We start from the raw sequence: 20,077 nt of genomic DNA, 5'->3' as shown, positions 1-20,077 counted from the left end.
TCCATTCATGGTGGTTGCCTCAGTGTACGATTTCACCATGTTATTGTTCCAAACACAGTGAACGGTGAGTTATTGTATCTGTTTGTTTGTTTGTTTGGTTTGATTTATTTCTGCATTCAAGCAAATACACGTTCAAACTCAAATTCCAAAAATATAAACACCGACAAATGCAATGATTGAAATTTGAACAAAAGTATTTCACAATTATCAATTTATTTGAATAAATCCTTATTCATTGTCATCAATGTATTCATTTAAATACAGACAGCCTCGCCTTAGTCGAATCTATTTGGACTAAAGAAATAGTTTCAACTCAGAGAAAATTCAGCTTATAAGGAATTAAAAACAATAGAATATAAAGATGACTTGAAAACACCTTCAACTTATGCGGTTATTCAGCTTTGGCAAATTTGATTGTAATGTGTATACCCTTAACTTCACAGCCCTAGTTTCTAGAGGGATCAAGTCTTCTGCCTGGACTTTTTATGATTCAATTGAGCAAGTTTGGAACAATAACTTTTGATCATTCATGTATCATATCAAAGCTGAGAATCTCCTCATTCAGATTTTTTCTTATATCTAAAACTCCTGACATTTTGGATGGTTTTGCAATACAAGGGCACACAAAGTTATACACAGCTTTTGATGTTGCTGGATCCAGACAGCCGTGAAACCGTCACTGCAACATAAGGCAGGTAAAAATATAAACAATTTGTGAAACATGCATAGACAGTGTTAAGGTGATATGAGAACATTCATGCAGCTAAAACACATTGATTTCCAACTCTCACGTGTCTTCCCAGTGCATGTGTGCCAGACATGTAGTATCTGTCACACACACTGAAGATGCTAGGTACTGGGATGAAGGCCTAAAAGGGGAATTCCACACCACTTTAAAGTTAGTCTGTAAAGAAAAGGTAAAATTTCATAAGCACACCAGTGAAAATTTGATCCAAATTGGATAAAAATTAGGAAAGTTACAGAACTGTGAAGTTCCACTAATTTTTGCACAACAGATCTCTAACAGTTGATATGAATATGCATATGAGTGAGCTAAAGATGTCATCACCTCACAATTTGCCATTGATTACACACAAGAAATTGATTAAAACTATATTTTTCTGCTATTATACTCTAAAACATTACTTCTCGCTGAAATATTTCGGAATAATGATCAGTTAGATATATTAGGATAGGAGACTGAGGCATAAATGCATTTGAACAAAAAAAAAAAAATAGGCATTTCCAGATTTTGTGCACAAACTATAGGTACGTGTATATGGCAAGTTGTGAGGGGATGACATCATCAGCTCACTCATTTAGTGATATCTATGACTGTTCAAGAAGTGATTGGTGAAAATTAGGAAAACTTCTCAATTTCATCAAATTTGATCAAATTTTCACTATCATAAAGTTTTACTCTTTCTTATCAGACAAACTTTTAACAGGTCTGAAATTTACTCTAAACAAGATTTCAAATGGATGATGGCTAGCTTTAAGTACAACTGTACAGATCTTGTGTCACCTATTTAGTGTATGTATATGCCCACAGTACAGTGATTTCACTGACACTAGTTAAACTTGATGCTATTCTTCTTTCTTCAGAAAATACAAAATAACAACTTTCCATGACACAGAAAATGGAGATGTTCATTCTTCAGACAGACTGTCTTGGCAAGCACAAAATGTCAACATAAGAAAACATGTTCAGCAACAACAACAAATAAATAAATGAGACAGCATTCTCCCTGATGTATTTCAAAATTTCTTAGCTGCATGTCTTTGCTATTTTTTGTTCCTCTTATTCCAAAAGACTTGTAGAAAAATAAAGATAAAAAAGATAAGTCCAGGACCATCAGGGTATTGTCCTTTAACTGTCTGTTTCCGTATCTTCCCCATCAGCCAGAGTACTTTCACAAGTTCTTGACTTGTTCTCTTCAGTGTCGGGAGGTTTGCCTCTCTCTTCCTCTGGTTTTGTCTGGCCCTTCTTCTCCCTGCTCTGGGCTGGTGTTGGCACGGTGCTGGCGTCCGGTCTTGGCGATGACTTGTTGCTGGACTTTGCATTCTTCAGACCCTGCACAGAGGTCAGTCAGAGGACAGCTTATTAGGACTTTTGAGCACTGGACAAAAACAAATATCTTAGTAACTTCCATTAGTCTGTGAAAGTTGCACGTCAAGTGCAGGGCCCTATTCAATAATTTTGTAACACTCTGTATCGTGTACAGAAACAGACTTGCTTACACACTACATACTTCCATGTTTTGAATCTCAAATCACGATCATGATTTTGATCAAGTCCCTGTAAAAAAAACCCTCAAAGTTTATATATGGTCTTATCACAGATGTGCGAGCACTGTCCATAAATCATACAGGCACCTTACTCCTCTCCTGCGGCAATAGTGCCATCGGCGGCCGAGATCTGAAGGGGGGGGGGGGTCAAATTGACCTCCCCAGTAAAAACTTGGTCTCAAATAGCCCAGTTAGAACAGGGTTAAGTTATGTAGGTGTACTCCCACATATCAGACATTTAGCTCAGTCTAATCTCTCTAGACATACATGTACTGCCTTTACCCTCAATCAACTACTTGGTTCGTCATAATGTTCTCCATGGTACCAAGATATCAGAAGATAGACAGAGAGCATAACCATGTACATACTCGTGTATAAAGCAGAGAAAACTGAAGGCAACTACAATTTTCCACCACAGACAGCGAGAAAAAAATGGAAGAAAAAAAGAGGCATGATAATGGCCACAAACACTAGCAGACATACCTGGTAGAAGCCAGTGTGGTAGCCACTCATATACCAAGCCATCAGCATAGAATGGAGTGCCTCTTTGTCCATACTGTCCACATCTTCAGGTAGGGGTGGATGTGGGGGTTCATCAGGGGGGAGTGGAGGTACCCGCTGGTCCAACGCAAGCACAGAGATGAGATAATGCAAGGCACCATGCTTACTCCTCAATAATAATGATCTCATGATGCTAATTTCACACTATCTCTCACAATATAAAGTGGCATATCTAGGTAATGATAAGAATGCATTTTGTGTCACCTCATTGCAAAATTGCCTTTATTTTTTATTGGAAAAATAGGGAAAAAAAGCTAAAACATCAGGAATACAAACTTGATGGAATGGACCAACAACAACAAGAGAAACACAAAAGCTTTTATTTGCTTTACACACTTCCAATTTTCATTAAACTTGTGTGCATGTCCACACTTGCATTCTGGTCAAAACAACTTTTTCTGTGGTTTCTCAACTGTTGACCAAAGTGAGGTTAACACAAGATTCGTAAAGGTGAGAGTAAATCTATAGAAGTTACTACTTACAGGTTGTGCCTGTCCTGGTGTCGCTGGTGTGCCTCCCCATGTCGGGATCATCTGAAAATGTGATGTTAATTGCAAATGAAGACTGTATAAACCATCACTTTCAAAACTTGGCCATTGCAAGTCTCATTTTGTGGATAATCAAGAAATAGCGCTATGAGTTGGATCATACATAACTCCTGAATTTGAGAAGCTGGCTACTGGTCTTGCATACTAGATATCTTTGCATATTCTCATGTAAGACTGGCATACTAGCAGCAGGAGACAAATAATAACCACACAACTGCACAATCAACACAAATTGGCAATTCCCTTGCTACAAGAAAGAAAAAATAAAACACAGAAAAAAAAAAGATATCAGAACTCACATGAGGATTTGGTGATCCCCATGGAGCAAACGGCAGAGGTGTCATGACGGACGACATCGGTGGTGGTGGTGGTGTTGGCGGGGGAGGATACCATGACCCGTAAGGCATGGCTCCCGGTATGTGTGGGTGGGGAGGTGGTCCCGGAGGGGGCGGATGTGGGGCGTAGGGGTGGGCGTGACGAGGAGGCGGGGTGTGATGGGTGCGCTTCCGGGGGCCCACGCCACTGGCAGGGTGCATGGGGCTCTGACTGTGGTCGGTCCACTCCATGGAATCAAAACCATTCTGTCAGGAAGTAAGCCAACAAAACATTTATAAGATAAGAAACATAAAAGCTGACTTTTTGTACTGGAGTGACCTATGACCTGCAGAATGCTATTTTTACACAGTAGGTAGTATTACAATTTTGTTCTCTTTTTTTTTTTTACATGGGGCCTACAGCAATTGATGTAAAATCAATGCTAGGTATACACACACACACACACACACACACACACACGTTTTCATTCTATTCTCTCACATGTACATGAATATGAATTACAAGTGTATCTACAAATCAGCATATTAAATGTGATTTGTTAATTCTTTCTTTGTGTGTAAAATAGGTACTTCTTGTAATTGTAAAGAGTGTGTGGAACATTAATTGGTTATCTACGTTCTAGGTTTGTATTGTCATTATTTTTAAGAGAGACAACTAAAACAACACTGATTCTTCATTTTTTTCAATTCTCTTAGTACAATATCCTTTTTAAAGCAAGCATGCAATCATGGTTTTGAAAACGGAAATTATTCAAAGTTTAAGATTTTGCCTTGACAAACTGTCTCAAGGCTTTTTTTCTGATGGACCAAAACACACACAAACAAAAGACAACAGTTGAAAAATATGTTGACCTTTCATGAAAGAATTTGATTACCTTCCTACAATGAATATAAAAACCAAAAAGCCAAAATCTAACAAATATTTTTTCCAATGTAAGGATGAGTGCTATTGTACATGCCAGTACATACTGATCTCTGTCTACGAATCTAGACTGGCAGTTGGTACCCACAACACAATTTCAGTACTCAGACAGAGCACAAGACCGCTGATACTCTTTCCCTCCTCCCCGACCTGAAATAACCCCAGAAACCTCACCTCAAGGTCAGCACTGGCCTCCACCTCTGATTCACTGAAGATCTCCGACAGTCTCTTGTCCTCCTCATTGCCGTAACCGACATAGCGAATGCGGCATGAATGCCCCTTCGAGTTAATGTTCCGGATGACAGCGCTGTAGATCTGGTCATCCTCGGTGAAGACTGCCCGGCAGCGGTCGCCGACTCTCCATTTCTATCCCAGGACAGGGAAACATGAACGATTATTTACTGTATACGCCATACATTTCGCGAGTCTACATTTTCGCGAATCGGGAATTCCCGACGATTTCACGAGTGGTTAAATTTGCAATCGTGGAGTCTTATACTGAACAGAGAAATGTACACGCATACATAACATTCACATAGGGGATCAGAGTCAATATTTTCGCGTGTCTTTAATTTCATGAATAGCACCCGACTTGCAAAATTCGCGAAAATAAAAACCTCGCGAAATATTTGGCGTATACAGTATCTAGAATTGTCATTTTCTAGAAGTGAATACCCTATAGAAGCCATACTTTTGTCATACTTTAGACAAGGCCACTATTGCAACGAACAGAAATCATTACATGCCTATTATCTCTTATGAATTGTGACACTCATAAGAGTGTTTTTGTTGTCCCTAGCAAAGGTTGTAGTTCACACAACAAAGGTTTCATATACATGAGGTTCATATTTTTAAAATATCATACTGTGTAACATCAAGATGTCTTAAATTGAATAAATTTTCAATAACAGTGCTGGATTCCTATACTACCTTGTCCTAGGGCACTTTCAGATAATCTACTGCCAACTCCACTCAAGTTGATCTTAATGGGACTGGGGGAAATGCAATGAATTAGGCAATATTTGACTTCTGTGTGTACAGAGAAATAACACATCCATTTCATGACTAAGTCATCACAATTCACTACACATACTTACGGACTGCGTTGGAGTTTTCTTGTTCTTTTTCTTTCCACCTCTCTTGGTCTTCTTAGGCTGTTTGTTCTGCTTTTCTCCATTGCTGTTTTTGGTCATATTCTGTAGTGTACAGTAGGTCAGAAATTTGTAGGAGTAAACTGCAATGTCCTGTAAGGTGCTTATATGAAGTATACATGCCAAATCTTAAAAGCATATCAAAAGTAATTTCAGTTCAATACAAAAGGTATCAAGCAAAGTATCAGCACCACAGTTATATATTTTGTACTCTCATTTACGATCAATATTTGTAATAATGGTAAGTCCTATCAATACTATCTAGCTGCCATTATCACAACATGTACAACCCACAAATAATAATAATCATCATCATTGGAGACAGAAGATAAAAAATAAAGAGGATAAGAAGATAAAAAAAGCAAGTGGCATCATCTTATTGATAAAGTAGTATCATCACATTATTGATTAAGTAGTATCATTACATTATTGATAAAGTAGTATCATCACATTATTGATAGAGTAGTATCATCACATTATTGATAAAGTACAAAATGTATGTCACTACAAATCTTATGATGAGACAGGTAAGCCACCACATAATAGTACATGTATCTATAGGGCAAAGGAAAAATCTCACCTTCACCGAGCTGATGGCTTTGTCATAAGCCTTGATGAGGGCTGAATCATCCCAGATGTCTGAGTCAACATCACTCTGTGTGAATGAACAATGCAATGCATTACTTATCTCACAGCACCCCCCCCCCATTTATTAGAGATACAAAATGTAGGGAATAATATGGCTATTGTTCACTATCATTGGTGTGAGTGAGCTTCTCTGCATTGTTGAATGCTACATGGTCTGATTTTTCAAAAGCTATTAATCGAAGCACAGCTGTATCACAAATGAGACTTGACTAGCAAATGTGACCTGCTACAACACAAGGATCCGAAAGTCGGGAGGATGATTTTCTGAAAATGACATGACATTATTCCCCTATTCTTCCACTTTATTTTCATATTTAACATGACTCATAACATTACTCGGTTATGGAGATGTTGGTGATTTTATGAGACCATGTTGAGTGGTCTAAGAAATCAACGTTTCAAGAAAAACACGTTCAAAGTTTTCTTTCCGACGCAATCGTGATCAAGGAAAGGTAAGACAGTTTTCATCTCTTGACAACAGAAGGTCTGCTCATAGTACCCTCTGCGATGTTCATTCAAGCTTAGTGCCAGCGGTCTACGCACAACCAATCAGTAACCAGGGTGCCACGCACTGACCAATAAAGATCACTCCCCATTGCTAGGGGCGGAGTCAATCTGCGGTGCTAAATCCAAATCTTAGGACATGTTTCTGTTCCATTGAAAGTCAGAAAATCGTGGCCCTGAAAATCACTAATTTCTTGCCTTTCCTGTGATCATTTCTTTAGCTTCAAAATTTTGGTAGATGACAGATGTACATTAGACTACAATATTATGCCCCCCCCCCCAAAAAAAAAAAAAATTATTGTTTTGACCAATTTTGATGATTTGACTTCAAGCTCAATTTTCTCAACTCGGCCATCAGCGACGTAAGGTTCCTTTTGTTGTGGTGGGTCACAAATAGTGGCCAAAGCAAGCAGCCCATAATTCAACCATAACGCCGTCCAAGATTCGATGACCGGCTACATGTAGAAACCATAGTCCATACGTTAACTGCGACCAGCCCCAATGCGAAGCGTTGATATTTAACTGTGTTAAGGAGCGCCCCGGGGTTATCCATACGTTAGCCCCGGAGACCCGCCGCTCTGCGGCGGGGTCCTGGCGGCTACCCCGCAGTTTCGTTCAAGTGAGAATCATGAACAACTCCCTATTGCCACATATACGGCAACTTCACAAATAAACCATGGCTAAATGTTCATCATAAACACAGTGACAATATAAAATGAAATATACACTACCCCATTGCCTTGGTCCTTCTCACCAATTTATCTGGAAACTGCATAATTTTCCACATTTTTTAGGAGTAGGCGGTCTGCCCTAGTGGAGAGCTTTGCTGCTATTTTGAACGTGTATATCCATCAGTACGCATCTACGCATGCGTAAACAATGACGTCAACGTTACGGACGCAGAAGGATATGAATAATGCATCATCGCACGGTGAATATGCATCATGTAGCGAGTAATACAGCTGTCAATGCACTGCACTGAATGCATTGTGTGCGCATGTGCAAGTGATTGTGAGTTTTAGTGAGCATCGGTGAGCTGAAGATATTTGCCTTATAAGACAGCATTTTCTGCATCATAAGCAATGAAATGCATCAAACAGTCGCCGATGTGAATCATTTAGGTTTAGTCGACCCATGTAAGTATTCCCAGTAGTTTTTGTTGAAAAATTAAGGAAATACAGCGCCGGAACGGCACCCGTTTGGTACAACATTAAAATATCGATGCCAAAACGGCGCAGCCCCAACACTGTACGTTGTACGTTGGGGCTGCTGGTCGCAGTTATCCATACGTATGCTTTTGCATGTGACAGGGCTGTGTATAGTTAAATTCTTCTGGTACCTAAAAATATTAAAAAACCTGCAGCAGCAGGGTCAACCTCCTATGCCAAAACTTGACCACATGCAAAAAAAAAAAACCACCCAAAAAAAACCAACAACAAACAAACAAACAAACAAACAAACAAACAAAAAAAAGAAACCCACACAAAAAAAAAGCATATAAATTTACCTGTACACCTGGCACTAGCACTAGCAGCTACTCAAAATGTTACAGTTCACACTGTAGCAGGCGGTCAAAGTTTGGACTATAACTACGTATGGTAAAATTTGAATTTAACTAAGTCTAGATTGAGTAGATTACAGTGTATGTATGCTATGCATGGGCGGCTTGCTTATTTAATTAGATCTAGAATTCTAGGTGTCTAGAGTCATTCGAACTTGAAGGTCAAAAATGTGTTGGCCCCGTACCCAAATCCCTGCCTTGTATTTGGATTGCCTAAAGACCTCCACTAGTAGACCCAGTCTCGTAAAGGACCTGGCAGGAGGTGATTCACTGTAATAAAGAGCACGCAGTGCACTGCAGTGTAGCGCATGCAGTGCAGTGCTGGTAAACTGTGCATGCTTTATGGTATCACTAGACACCACACAATATCGGACGGATCGGACTGAACAAGATACGGGGGGGGGGGGCCTCCTTTCACAGTATGAGTATTAACTATCATTCTTCATGACAAACAGAAATTTGGCATCATCATCACCAGCTACAGAATGTAGGTTAAATGTAGGGAATGTAAATCTACTATACAATTTACCTGATCGACTCGAAAGACAACATCTCCAACATGTTCGCTCATCGTGTTGTTGTTCTCCTCCTGTTGTACTGTACAGTGGTCAGTAGCACCAGCCCAAGGAAACTAGCCGATCTCCTGAACAAGGATTTCAGTGGTACTGATGTAGATAATAATGATTTCGAAATCATAACTTATTTTAAAACAAAATTTTAACATTGTTTGAAATTAAGTTAAAAAAATAATTTTTTACCGACAAATCAATATATTTTCTTTGAATTTTACCTCTTAAAAATATTTATTGTTTATTTTAAATGCGTGCAATCTTATCAGCAACTACAATGCACACATTATTCTCGGCTAACTTCTACATAATCCGCCTACCGCACACATGGGGATACGTACGTACGCTGAAGAATCGTATTACGTCGCATATCGAGGGCATTTCATAAGCCGTGAATGATATCCATAATCATCGGTACCGGTAACTTGCGACTCCCAGCACAGTCGGAACGTTAGAAAATTGTGTCTGTATAGTATTCGACAATCCAGTATGTTGCCTAGCATTATCCGAAGAACAAGATCTCTGCCTCTTCAGGGCTACACTCAGGTAATTATTGGCACCAAACCCATGCCCAGTGCGTGGAGTGAAAGACCTTGCACGATGGCGACACTCTACCGGGGCTCGGCTGTGGCTGAGTTGAGCCGCACCAGCTCCAGCCCAGCGACCCTACAGCGACCCAGCCCAGACTACAACTGGTTACAGCGTCCCGGGCGGCGTTAGCTTGAGTTTAATAGGGCTTATGCATGTGATTATTATAGTTGATGTGAGTGACATAAAAAGAGTTTTGACTCTGAGTGATACACTGCAAGTGAGCGTCTTGGCTAGGGGCGAGGGAGGGTGCATAGCTAGGGTCAGTAGGGAGATTTTTCCCTCATCATCGTGATCATGTTACATCAGTTCGGGAAACCCACTCACAAGGGGGGCCCCTCCTTATAAGTAACCCGTCCCCCTTATAAGTAACCCCGTCCCCCTTATAAGTAACCCCTGGGGCACGCCTTATAAGGAGTCTCCACGCTTTTTTGCAATACAACGCGAAAATGAAAGGACTGCGGCAATTCGCTTGATTATGTCCATAAAGCTTCACAAGTTTCCTAGTTACTCACGAAATTTGAGCAAAATCGGTTTGAGGCATCATATCTAAAATCATGGATTTAAATGCGATGTCAAACGACCCATGCGAATGCTGAAATGCGAGCGATTACTGGCGTGAGTGTCGCCAGGCGCGGCGGCGCGGCAATGCTTGAGTGCAGACGTGGCGACTGAGTACGTACTCAGTCGCCACGTCTGCACTAAAGCATTGCCGCGCCGCCGCGCCTGGCGACACTCACGCCAGTAATCGCTCGCATTTCAGCATTCGCATGGGTCGTTTGACATCGCATTTAAATCCATGATTTTAGATATGATGCCTCAAACCGATTTTGCTCAAATTTCGTGAGTAACGAGGAGACTTGTGAAGCTTTATGGACATAATCAAGCGAATTGCCGCAGTCCTTTCATTTTCGCGTTGCATTGCAAAAAAGCGTGGAGACTCCTTATAAGGGGTGCCCCGGGGGTTACTTATAAGGGGGACGGGGTTACTTATAAGGGGGACGGGTTACTTATAAGGAGGGGCCCCCCTTGTGAGTGGGTTTCCCGAACTGACATGTACGTTGACCGTTGTCACAGGGAGCTTGACAATAACATTTGATTATAAATAGGGCAGGTGTTCCTGAAAAATCTGAAAAATGTTTGGAATACATGGTAGGCCGATGTGGTGTCTGTCTCTTCTCGTTGGGCTTCTAATATGATATATAATTATAATCGGCTCTATAAACGTAAGTAATTAACAAACATTGTCATCCATCGGTAGGCCTATATTATTGACTGTATTGTATCGTGCAATTGTGTGGGCGTGAGTTCCTTTGTACTGTGTGCGGTATTGTCATGTTTTCTGGCGCCGCACACATTGTTCAACGACTCGCATATTTAATCCCTCTGAGCAACATAGCGCTGGAGCACGTGGGCATACGTGGGAATCGCGGGAGCAAAACGCATCACCACAGGTTACCCTGAGCAGGACCCCAAGCAGCGCCCTGGGCGGGGTTACTATACCCTGAACATGCTGAGTCAATTCTAGTGGAACATAATCTAAACCTAATCTATTCGCAATTGATGTTTGCTCACCAATTCTATGATTAGTATGAATTGATTTGAAAAATTCTACATTTTTTCTTACACAGGTCTCACAAAATAACAGCTGCCTTGCAAAACACAGCACCATTCAAATCAACTACTGTAGTTGTGTGCATGCACAGTTGTTGGTTTGAACGGCGTTGCATTTTGGAGGGCAGCTGCATGTATAGTCACGCTGAATGAATTAATTCACTCGTTTGACTGTCTCAGTGTGTAATCAAACTACCACTTCCAGCTCTGATTTCTGCTCTTTTTTTTCCCCCTCTTGTTTTGTTTCAGAGACTCCATCAGTGCCTGATCTCCCAGCAAGTCCGATGTGCGTCGAGCGGGGCGGTGAACACGGTCGTCCTCTTCGTGCCCCAGCAGGAAGCGTGGGTGGTAGAGAGGATGGGCAGATTTCACAAAGTTCTCCAACCAGTACGTCATCAAAATCATTCCATGTGTCCAGCATTTTCAGGAGTTTTAAGGAGTTGGTTGTGGTAGATGAAAACTGTAGTCATCAAGGTGTTCTACCGGAACATACTTATCCCCTTTTTGTAACAGTACGTGCCAAGGCTATTGTCTTATGAAATGGAGAAATGTTTTTCACTGAGTGTAGGGTTAAGTCTTGGGTGAACAGTAATATTTATGTCCCGATTAGGAAGGGTTTTTGTGAAGTCATATGTCATGCTCTTCTCTTGCTTTCTGTTTGTTTTCTTCTCTTGCTTTCTGTTTGTTTTCTTATGCATGACTTTGGGTACTTGTCTCTTCTGTACAAGTACAAAAATGTTGTACCTTTACTTCAGACTTGTAATATGCTGGTCCACTGCTTTTAAAGTCAGTTGAAGTTTGGTTCATATTCAGTGCTTTGTGTGAAATACATACGTATATGTCAATGGCAAATTTTCCAAAAAATGTACAGCACCTTCTTGATATGAAACATATGTAAACAAGGTGTTACCTGGTAGGGCAAGTTGGTTTAATAGTGGTATTCCAAAATTGAGAGTAACTTGCACCTCATTGCCAAAAGCAAAACAAAGCAAAAAAAAAGAAAAGAAATTATTAAAAGCAAAACAGAAACTGAGTACGGGTATGATATTAATGATATCTTCTCCTTCCTTGGTAGTTTATGAAATATGGATGGAAAGATTGATTCTTAAATTGATTTCTCAATCAGACATAATTTTCAGTTTAAGAGCAAAGTTCACCATAAAATAGAATTAAAGCTTCTCATCTGGACAAGAGTTTTGTTTGTTTGTTTGTTTGTTTGTTGCTGTTTTGTTGCTTTGTTGTTTTTGCCTGCCAGATAGCAAACTTTGGTAGCCCAGGCCCAGTGAGCATGTGGATTTGCGGCAGGAGGGAAATATATCACCCCATGTACAGCACCAGCAGCCTCTCTGTTCAGCATTATGTCTGTCATATCAGTATTTCCATGGTTGCAAGATGTCTGTCATACCAACCTCTGCTTTCAATATTCTCACTATCGTGACAGGGTCTAAACTTGCTGATTCCAGTCCTGGACAGGATAAAATACGTCCAGAGCCTGAAAGAGATTGCAATCGACATTCCAGAACAGAGTGCCGTGACAAATGGTAAAATAGATCATCTTTGTTACATTTTTATCCCAGTAGTTTTATTCATTCACTATGCTGGTTATAGCATGTATACATGTATGTATGTATGTATGTATGTATGTATTTATGTATTATTATTATTTTTTTAAATCTAATTGGGCTACTCCTACTATCTATGTTATACACACTGTAATAGGGTGTTAATTTAAATAGGAGGTAATATTACTTACCTGTGATGTTACTGCTTTGGCTTTTTGAAATTTTTGCTTTGACATTGATTGCACATTATTTGCATTCAAAACAGGTTTTCATTCAGTTAATGGGAGGGAAGTGGGAATCTCAAAATAAAGAAAGTGCACAAAGCACTGAGTTTCTTCTTCAAAAAATTATCAAATATTTATGTAACTATCCCACAATCAACATGACAGTTTATTAAAGTGGAAACAACTTTGTATCTGCAGTAATTCCATTGCATTGCCCTATATATGCACCCAGCTTTTTGCATTTTGTATAATGATAATCCCCCCCCCCCAATATCTGTTGGGGGGGGGGGGATAACAAAAAACAAAACTATGCAGGATATTGTTTAAAGACTGGACTACCTATGTGCTTTAATACTGATAAAAATGTCTTTTGTCCATATAGATAATGTGACTTTGAGAATTGATGGAGTGCTTTATCTGAGGGTCATCGATGCATACAAGGTATGACTCATAGATATGACAGAGAAATCTACGTGATTAGTTACTGATTATGTACTTTCATTCCAAGAGCAGCTCTGCCTCCATCCTGTTCGAAGAGATAATTGTTTCCTTATTTTTCTGAGAATTTAACAAGAACACTATGTCATTTGTGTATTAGTTTTAATGTGCTACTTCTGCTCTGTATATATGAGGTGAATTTGATTTTTCTGGAGAGGTATTATCATACAAAGGGAAAGAATGAAATTTGGTGCAAAAGTGTTTGAATGTGCTGATGGTGTAAAACAATGTAGTCATTAAACTGTGGGTGCCAAATTATTGGTTAACCCTTTAAGGACGGGCTGATTTTGCTACAATACGCATTTCCCATAGACTCCCGCCGGAGTATACTCGGGACTCGTCCTCAACGGGTTAACCAGTGATTAATGGCTTCAGCTTTGATGGTTGTTAATGTGTGGGTTTATAAGGATCCTACTCCTCTTGATAGGATCTAAGGGTGTTGTGAAATATTCATGTACATACAAAAATTGTGTTTCTGGCAAGAGGAAAAGGAGTGACATACTGTTTGCAAATCCTGTCATCTTGGCACACAGGCGAGCTACGGAGTGGAGGATCCAGAGTATGCAGTGACACAGCTGGCCCAGACCACCATGAGGTCAGAGATCGGAAAGATCTCACTGGATCACGTCTTCAAGGAACGCGAGTCACTGAACATCAACATCGTGGGTGAGTTTGACATGAACATAAGCTGAGCCTCTTCCTTCTTGGTGTACCTTGACAACAGCCACAGACGTAACTGTATATTAGTACAATTTGCACTAGAGTTCCAGTATTGTTTTTTCCTACCTGAAACAACTTTTTCCTACTATTGGAAAGAAAAGTCCCAACTCAACAATTATGTGTGTACGTGACAATGTGGGACAGGAAAATGCCCATTCTTTTGAGTTTGCTTTGCCACCTTCTTTCCCCCCACTGGTTCAGTACATTGTTTTCCCTCATATCAACATACTACATTTTCACACCTTGTCATTTCATGAATGGTAAGAGGCACTGTGGTTAAATACAACATGAACAAAAGAAATGAGGATTGTATTGTAGCTACTCAGTCCTTTTATCCCCTTACTGTAAAATGCCTACTGTCTTTAAGAGAATAGAAGTTTGTGGATATGGGTAATGAGGACCAGAAGTATGCAGAAGGGTAGCTCATCATCATTTATTCCACCATACACTTCATGGCCCAGTTATGAATAAAAACCTCAGAATAACCAGTGAGAAATCATATGCTGAGAGTGAGTGCATTGTTTTTAGCAGCGATGTTCTGTTGGACCCTTACACCTGAGTCTCAAACATTTGTAATGAATATTCATAATGGTAATGCATATTCATGACAGATGCATTCTCCCTCATTGTGTTTTCCAACAGAGGCCATTAACAACGCAGCTATGGACCAGTGGGGCATCAAATGTCTCCGATACGAGATAAAGGACATTGAACTTCCATCAAAGGTCAAAGAGGCCATGCAGATGCAGGTCGAGGCAGAGAGACGGAAGAGGGCAGTAGTCCTTGAATCAGAGGGTAAATCAAACACTAGAAAATATCTTATTTATTAATTATGCAAATCCAAAAGCTGTAGATAAATATAAGGAAACAGCCATCGTTGCTGAAGTCCACTTAAGTTTTCTCAATATTCTTAGTTGGTAGGACCTGTGTTACCATGCCATTCAAAGTACACACTCTGTTTTAAACTTCTTGTGGTGATAAGCTCTGTCCACAATCGCAGAAGCCATTCAAAGTACACACTTCGATTTTAAAATAGCACTGTTCATCAGTGTCCTGTGTGACTCAAACCTTACAGAGACAGACCATAGAAGGAGCGTGTACTGTTACTTTTGTTATGGCTGTTTGAATTTAATGGTTGCAGCGGAATCACAGAAATGCACCGTTTTATTTTTCTTGTTTCTTCGCATGCGTAGCTGTCTTTTTTTAGGTGTATTTTAAATGTGCTATGACAATGAGAGTCGGCAGTTGGACTGATCTTGTCACAAATACACAAAGCAGGGACTTCAGACTGCAGCGACGATTTTGTTTCAAACTTCCTGTGGTGATAATGTCACATTGATTACTCAGTAGTGATAGTGTTATTGTGACTGCTTCCTCCCTACCCAGGTATACGAGAGTACGAAATCAACGTGGCGGAGGGTAAGAAGAGCGCCACCATTCTGGCGTCGGAAGCCATCAAGCGGGAGCAAATCAACCGGGCAGAGGGAGAGGCAACGGCCATCATAGCCAAGGCAAATGCTCGTGCCAAAGCACTGTCCACAATCGCAGAATCCATGGGTGCCCAGGTACGCAAAGCCACTTTTAATCTTGAAGTGTAAAAGACCCTGTTTGTACTTGAAAAATAAGTGTAGTTGAAACATGATCATCCCTTATATGAAAATTTTAAGAAGAACAAGTGCTGATATGAATGTGTTATCATCGTCCCTTTGATGTGTCTTGAGCAGACTGAAAAATGTCTTTCTCTCAAAAGGAAAAAAACAAACAAACCAGATATCGTTTGTGGAGGAAAGAAAACATTACACAGAGCAAGGATGCCAGTTTTCAGGCAAAAGCCTGAATTCAGGCCCTGGCATTTTCAAAGTTCAGGCTTTTTTGTGTACAAAGGAGCTTCATGTAGATGAATTTCATGCCTTCTCTTTCATTCTAACTGGCATCCCTGCACAGAGCATAACCCTGACTATAGAATTAAAATCCCCACTGTATTTTGTATGATATAGTTGTTTTTTTTTTCAAGTATTTGTGCCAATTTTGCTGCTCTCTTCTTTCCAGGTGGACCCCTTCTTTTCGGTCAAGTTAAAAAACAAATCAGCAAATGGTTTTTACATAACACGTCAAATGTTGGTTGTTCAACATACAAAAATACAATGATGATAAAGCGGTAACCTTTTGGTATGTTTATCTTGTGCCCACAGGATGGCAAAAATGCAGCTAATCTGGTAGTCGCAGAGCAGTACGTGGCAGCCTTCAGTAACCTAGCAAAGACAACAAATACGATACTACTTCCATCCAACGCTGGTGACATCAGCAGCATGGTTGGGCAGGTATGTCATTTGACACAGTGTGCATTGTTGTAACACAGTGTATGTTGTGCCACTGTGTACATCACTGTAACACTGTGTGTAATAGGACACAGTGTGTATGACAGACACAATGGACATCGTAACACAGTGTATGGTATGTGACACAGTTTAAGTTGTGATGTATTGTCCATTATGTGACTCGGGGGTGTGTCATGTCACACAGTGTTACTTGTATATGTATAAAATCATCTGAAACTAGAAATGTCGCTCTGGCGACTGGTATGCCTCCGCCATAATGCATGATTCTCCTAATAGGTCTATAGTACATCTGGACAATGTGTTTAATTACATTTTCACAAAATAGGCAAAATATTAAAATGACATGTTTGTCACAAATGTGTTAAATGTTCACCTTCCTTGACCTACATTTGTAGGTTTAATTGGATGAATGAGAGAGCATATATTTGGGGATTTTAAGACTTTTACTTGACTTTGACCCTTTCATAAGTTTATGCATTCAGTAATTTTCAAGGTATGGAGAAAAAGTGCAGTTTCTGTATTGAATAATAAATTGTTACCATTTTCATCTGGCCTTTGACCCTTGACCTTTGACCCTAAAATTCACAAGAGAATCATTGTCAGGCAAAACATGCATAAATATGTACTAAGTTTCAAAATAACTTGAGCCACTTCCGAGATATGGAGAAAGAAGTAAAGTTCAGCACTTTCACTTGCTCTTTGACCGTTGACCTTTGACCTTTTTGGCAAAAAAAAAAAAAAAAACCTTCCCAGAGAATCTCTACTGGGTTAAACATGCATACACCAAGCTCAAAAAAAAAAAATCCTCCAGGCATTGTATAAATATGAGGGAAATAGTAAATTTTTTAAGTGTTACCCTTGACCTTTGACTCCTGACCTTTGACCCCATGAACCCCAAATTCCCTAGATAATCACTGCCAGTCAGTACATGCATATACTATGTTCCATGAAGATACCTTGAACCATTTCCAAGATATGGAGAAAAAGTGAAATTTTAACATTTCTACTTGACCCTTTGACCATTGACCTTTGACCTCATGACCCCAAACTTTCACCAGAGAATCTTAATTGGGTAATACATGTATACACTAAGTTTCAAGAAAATATCTTCAGGCATTGCATAGATATGGGGGAAATAGTGAGATTTTGAACATTTGACCTTGAAATTTTGACCTTTGACCTTGAGCGTGTGCACCAAAAGCTGATAGGCACAACTTCACCCCCTAATACACGTACATGCAAAGTTTCATGAGGATACCTCAAAAGGTTTTTTAGTTACGCTGTCCACAAAATTCATTACGGACGGACGGACGGACGGAAGGACGGACAACCTGAAAACATAATGCCTCCGGCACCACTTCATGGCGGAGGCATAAATATACACACTAATCTTTATGATTGGAAACATGAACAAATCAGGACATCAAGAAGCACTTTCACAAAATCACACCTCTTTACCATGCTTGTGATAAGACAAAGAAATATATGATAAGTAATAAAGAATGCTTTCAAGAATTATTCAAATGGAGAATACATAGTAATCTTGTCAGTGTTAACTCTTTCTTATTCTCTTTGTGACTTTTTAGGCTATGGCAATATATGGCAATCTGTCCAAACAACAAATACTGCAGCGGGAGCCGATGGAGGAGGAAGACCCCGACTCTCTGGAGGAGGTCCACCCCACCCAGGAGATTGACAGGTTTGCCGTCACACGAGGGGCAAGCAGCATCGCGGGAGACGACAAATTGAAATCAAGATCAGAACACACAGATGTTGACAAGAAGTCATAGCAGCGGCATGCTATTCCCATGTTTACTCGTTATCTGCATATATTTATGTGAGAAATACAGTGATTCTTGCACGGAAGTGAAAGTTTGAAATGACTGATCGACTTCATGATGATGAGGCTCTTATGTGACAAGAATGAGGGGCCCAAGAAAAGTCAAACTCAAAGATAACTGTTTTGTTATAGAAATACATGTAGAACCAAATCCAAAGTTTTGTATTAATCATGTTAATGAGTCAATGAAAGGCTTTTTGATATGTATTGTTTTGCTAGCTTTATTAGGCCAGTTCCCATGGTGCTTTTGCACTTCCACTTGTAGAAACAAGTCCAAGAGATCATAATTTCTCTGTTGTACAATCTCACCGTTTCTCAAAATTTCAGTTTCATGGAAATGATCAAGTATATTTAGCGTCACATTCACTCTGCCAAGCAATCCAATGAGTCAACAATACCTCAAACACCATTTGGAATGTTATAGGAATTATGAGAATGTACTTGAGATCAGTCAATTTGACATATTCCTTAAACATGATGTGTATGTCTAGGACAAGCAGCCACTGAAATGCTGTGTATACCACAACCACCATATTTGTATGAGAGACTGTCATAGCCTTGATGTCATGTTTTGTTTTGTTTTGTTTTGTTTTGTTTTGTTTTGTTTTGTTTCGTTCTGTTATGTTCTGTTCTGTTCTGTTTTTCTGGGGCGAGGGGGAGGGAATAGAAGAGCATAACACCATGGAGCAGAGATTTGTTTAAAAATCAAATACGTTGTCTTAATATCTGGCTCATGTCATAAACATGCTAAAAATTATTCATGGTTGTGATTGATTTAAAATCAAGTGATTGTGTTGTTGGCTCATGTCATTAACATCTGCTAAAGACCCTTCATGGTTGTGGTATGATGTTCTTCGCACTAAAAAGATCTGTAGCTCATTGCTCCTACATAAGTATGGTTTTGTGACATTTGGGGTGCTCTTTTCAAACAAAGGCAAATTTTCATCATGAAAGATATTAAGCCATTCGGAAGATCTACAGTGAATATCACAAATAAATGTTACATAACATGAACTGTCTGCAAAATATTACTGCATATATTTTTTTCGGGGTGGGGAGTGGTGGGGGTTCATATGCGCTATTCAAATCTTCTACATTACAAACTGTAATCAGTGTGCTTTATCAATTTTCTTGGCAAAGCATAGATGCATTATCACACACTCTCAGTGAAGTGAGTGCACAAAGCTTTTGAAACAATACTACTTTACTTTGCAGGCTGTACAGTAGACTTCCACAATGATATGTCTCTATTTCCATGAACGGTAAAATGTCATTGTCGCATGCATTTGCCACTCAAAGGTTCAGAATTGTGTTTATTTTAATTTGTGAAATTATGCATGCACACATCTCAACTGGTACACACCATGGGCGTACTCAGCTGAAATTTCAAACATGTAACATGCATGGGCTCGTTGTAGGAAGCTCCAGTGTCAACATTAAAATGACCTGTTCATTTGAAAGAATAAAAGATAAACACAGACTTCACTGTAAGAAATCAATCAGAGTGTTTCAGCATTGCACTGTCAGATGTGAATTGAGATATGAAATAAACCAGGAATTATGTTGTGATATCTGTATGCTAAAGGCAAATTGTAATCAACCAT

General features: G+C 39.7%; 2 protein-coding genes across 2 annotated transcripts; one reads left to right on the top strand and one right to left on the bottom strand.

Annotated features, from left to right (window-relative positions):
- Positions 1-1,870: 1,870 nt before the first annotated feature.
- Positions 1,871-9,090, bottom strand: LOC139720360 (uncharacterized). Its single transcript, XM_071631727.1, has 8 exons — positions 9,049-9,090; positions 6,387-6,461; positions 5,753-5,851; positions 4,830-5,021; positions 3,698-3,979; positions 3,333-3,383; positions 2,773-2,907; positions 1,871-2,074 (listed from the first exon to the last, which is right to left on the bottom strand). Exons 1-8 carry the CDS (start codon positions 9,088-9,090, stop codon positions 1,871-1,873), a joined length of 1,080 nt encoding a protein of 359 aa, XP_071487828.1.
- A 487-nt stretch (positions 9,091-9,577) lies between these two features.
- On the top strand, positions 9,578-18,423 carry LOC139720358 (stomatin-like protein 2, mitochondrial). The gene is made up of 9 exons (XM_071631726.1): positions 9,578-9,634; positions 11,540-11,677; positions 12,732-12,831; positions 13,459-13,517; positions 14,108-14,240; positions 14,937-15,089; positions 15,681-15,859; positions 16,487-16,615; positions 18,220-18,423. Exons 1-9 carry the CDS (start codon positions 9,578-9,580, stop codon positions 18,421-18,423), a joined length of 1,152 nt encoding a protein of 383 aa, XP_071487827.1.
- Positions 18,424-20,077: the final 1,654 nt, after the last annotated feature.

Source organism: Diadema antillarum, unplaced genomic scaffold (genome assembly GCF_040938485.1).
Source record: "Diadema antillarum isolate AM-2024a unplaced genomic scaffold, OU_Dant_1.0 scf00000127, whole genome shotgun sequence".
NCBI lineage: Eukaryota > Metazoa > Echinodermata > Echinoidea > Diadematoida > Diadematidae > Diadema > Diadema antillarum.
The sequence above is the reverse complement of the archived record's forward strand: the minus strand, read 5'-3'. Positions and strand labels throughout refer to the sequence as shown.

Coding starts and splice junctions, on each gene's coding strand:
- LOC139720360 (XM_071631727.1), bottom strand. CDS start 9,090: ATGAGCGAACATGTTGGAGATGTTGTCTTTCGAGTCGATCAG. Junction 3,980..4,829: donor AGGCCAGTGCTGACCTTGAG/GTGAGGTTTCTG, acceptor ACTTCCTGACAG/AATGGTTTTGATTCCATGGA. Junction 3,384..3,697: donor GGGGATCACCAAATCCTCAT/GTGAGTTCTGAT, acceptor TCACATTTTCAG/ATGATCCCGACATGGGGAGG.
- LOC139720358 (XM_071631726.1), top strand. CDS start 9,578: ATGTTGCCTAGCATTATCCGAAGAACAAGATCTCTGCCTCTTCAGGGC. Junction 14,241..14,936: donor ACTGAACATCAACATCGTGG/GTGAGTTTGACA, acceptor GTTTTCCAACAG/AGGCCATTAACAACGCAGCT. Junction 15,090..15,680: donor AGTAGTCCTTGAATCAGAGG/GTAAATCAAACA, acceptor CTCCCTACCCAG/GTATACGAGAGTACGAAATC.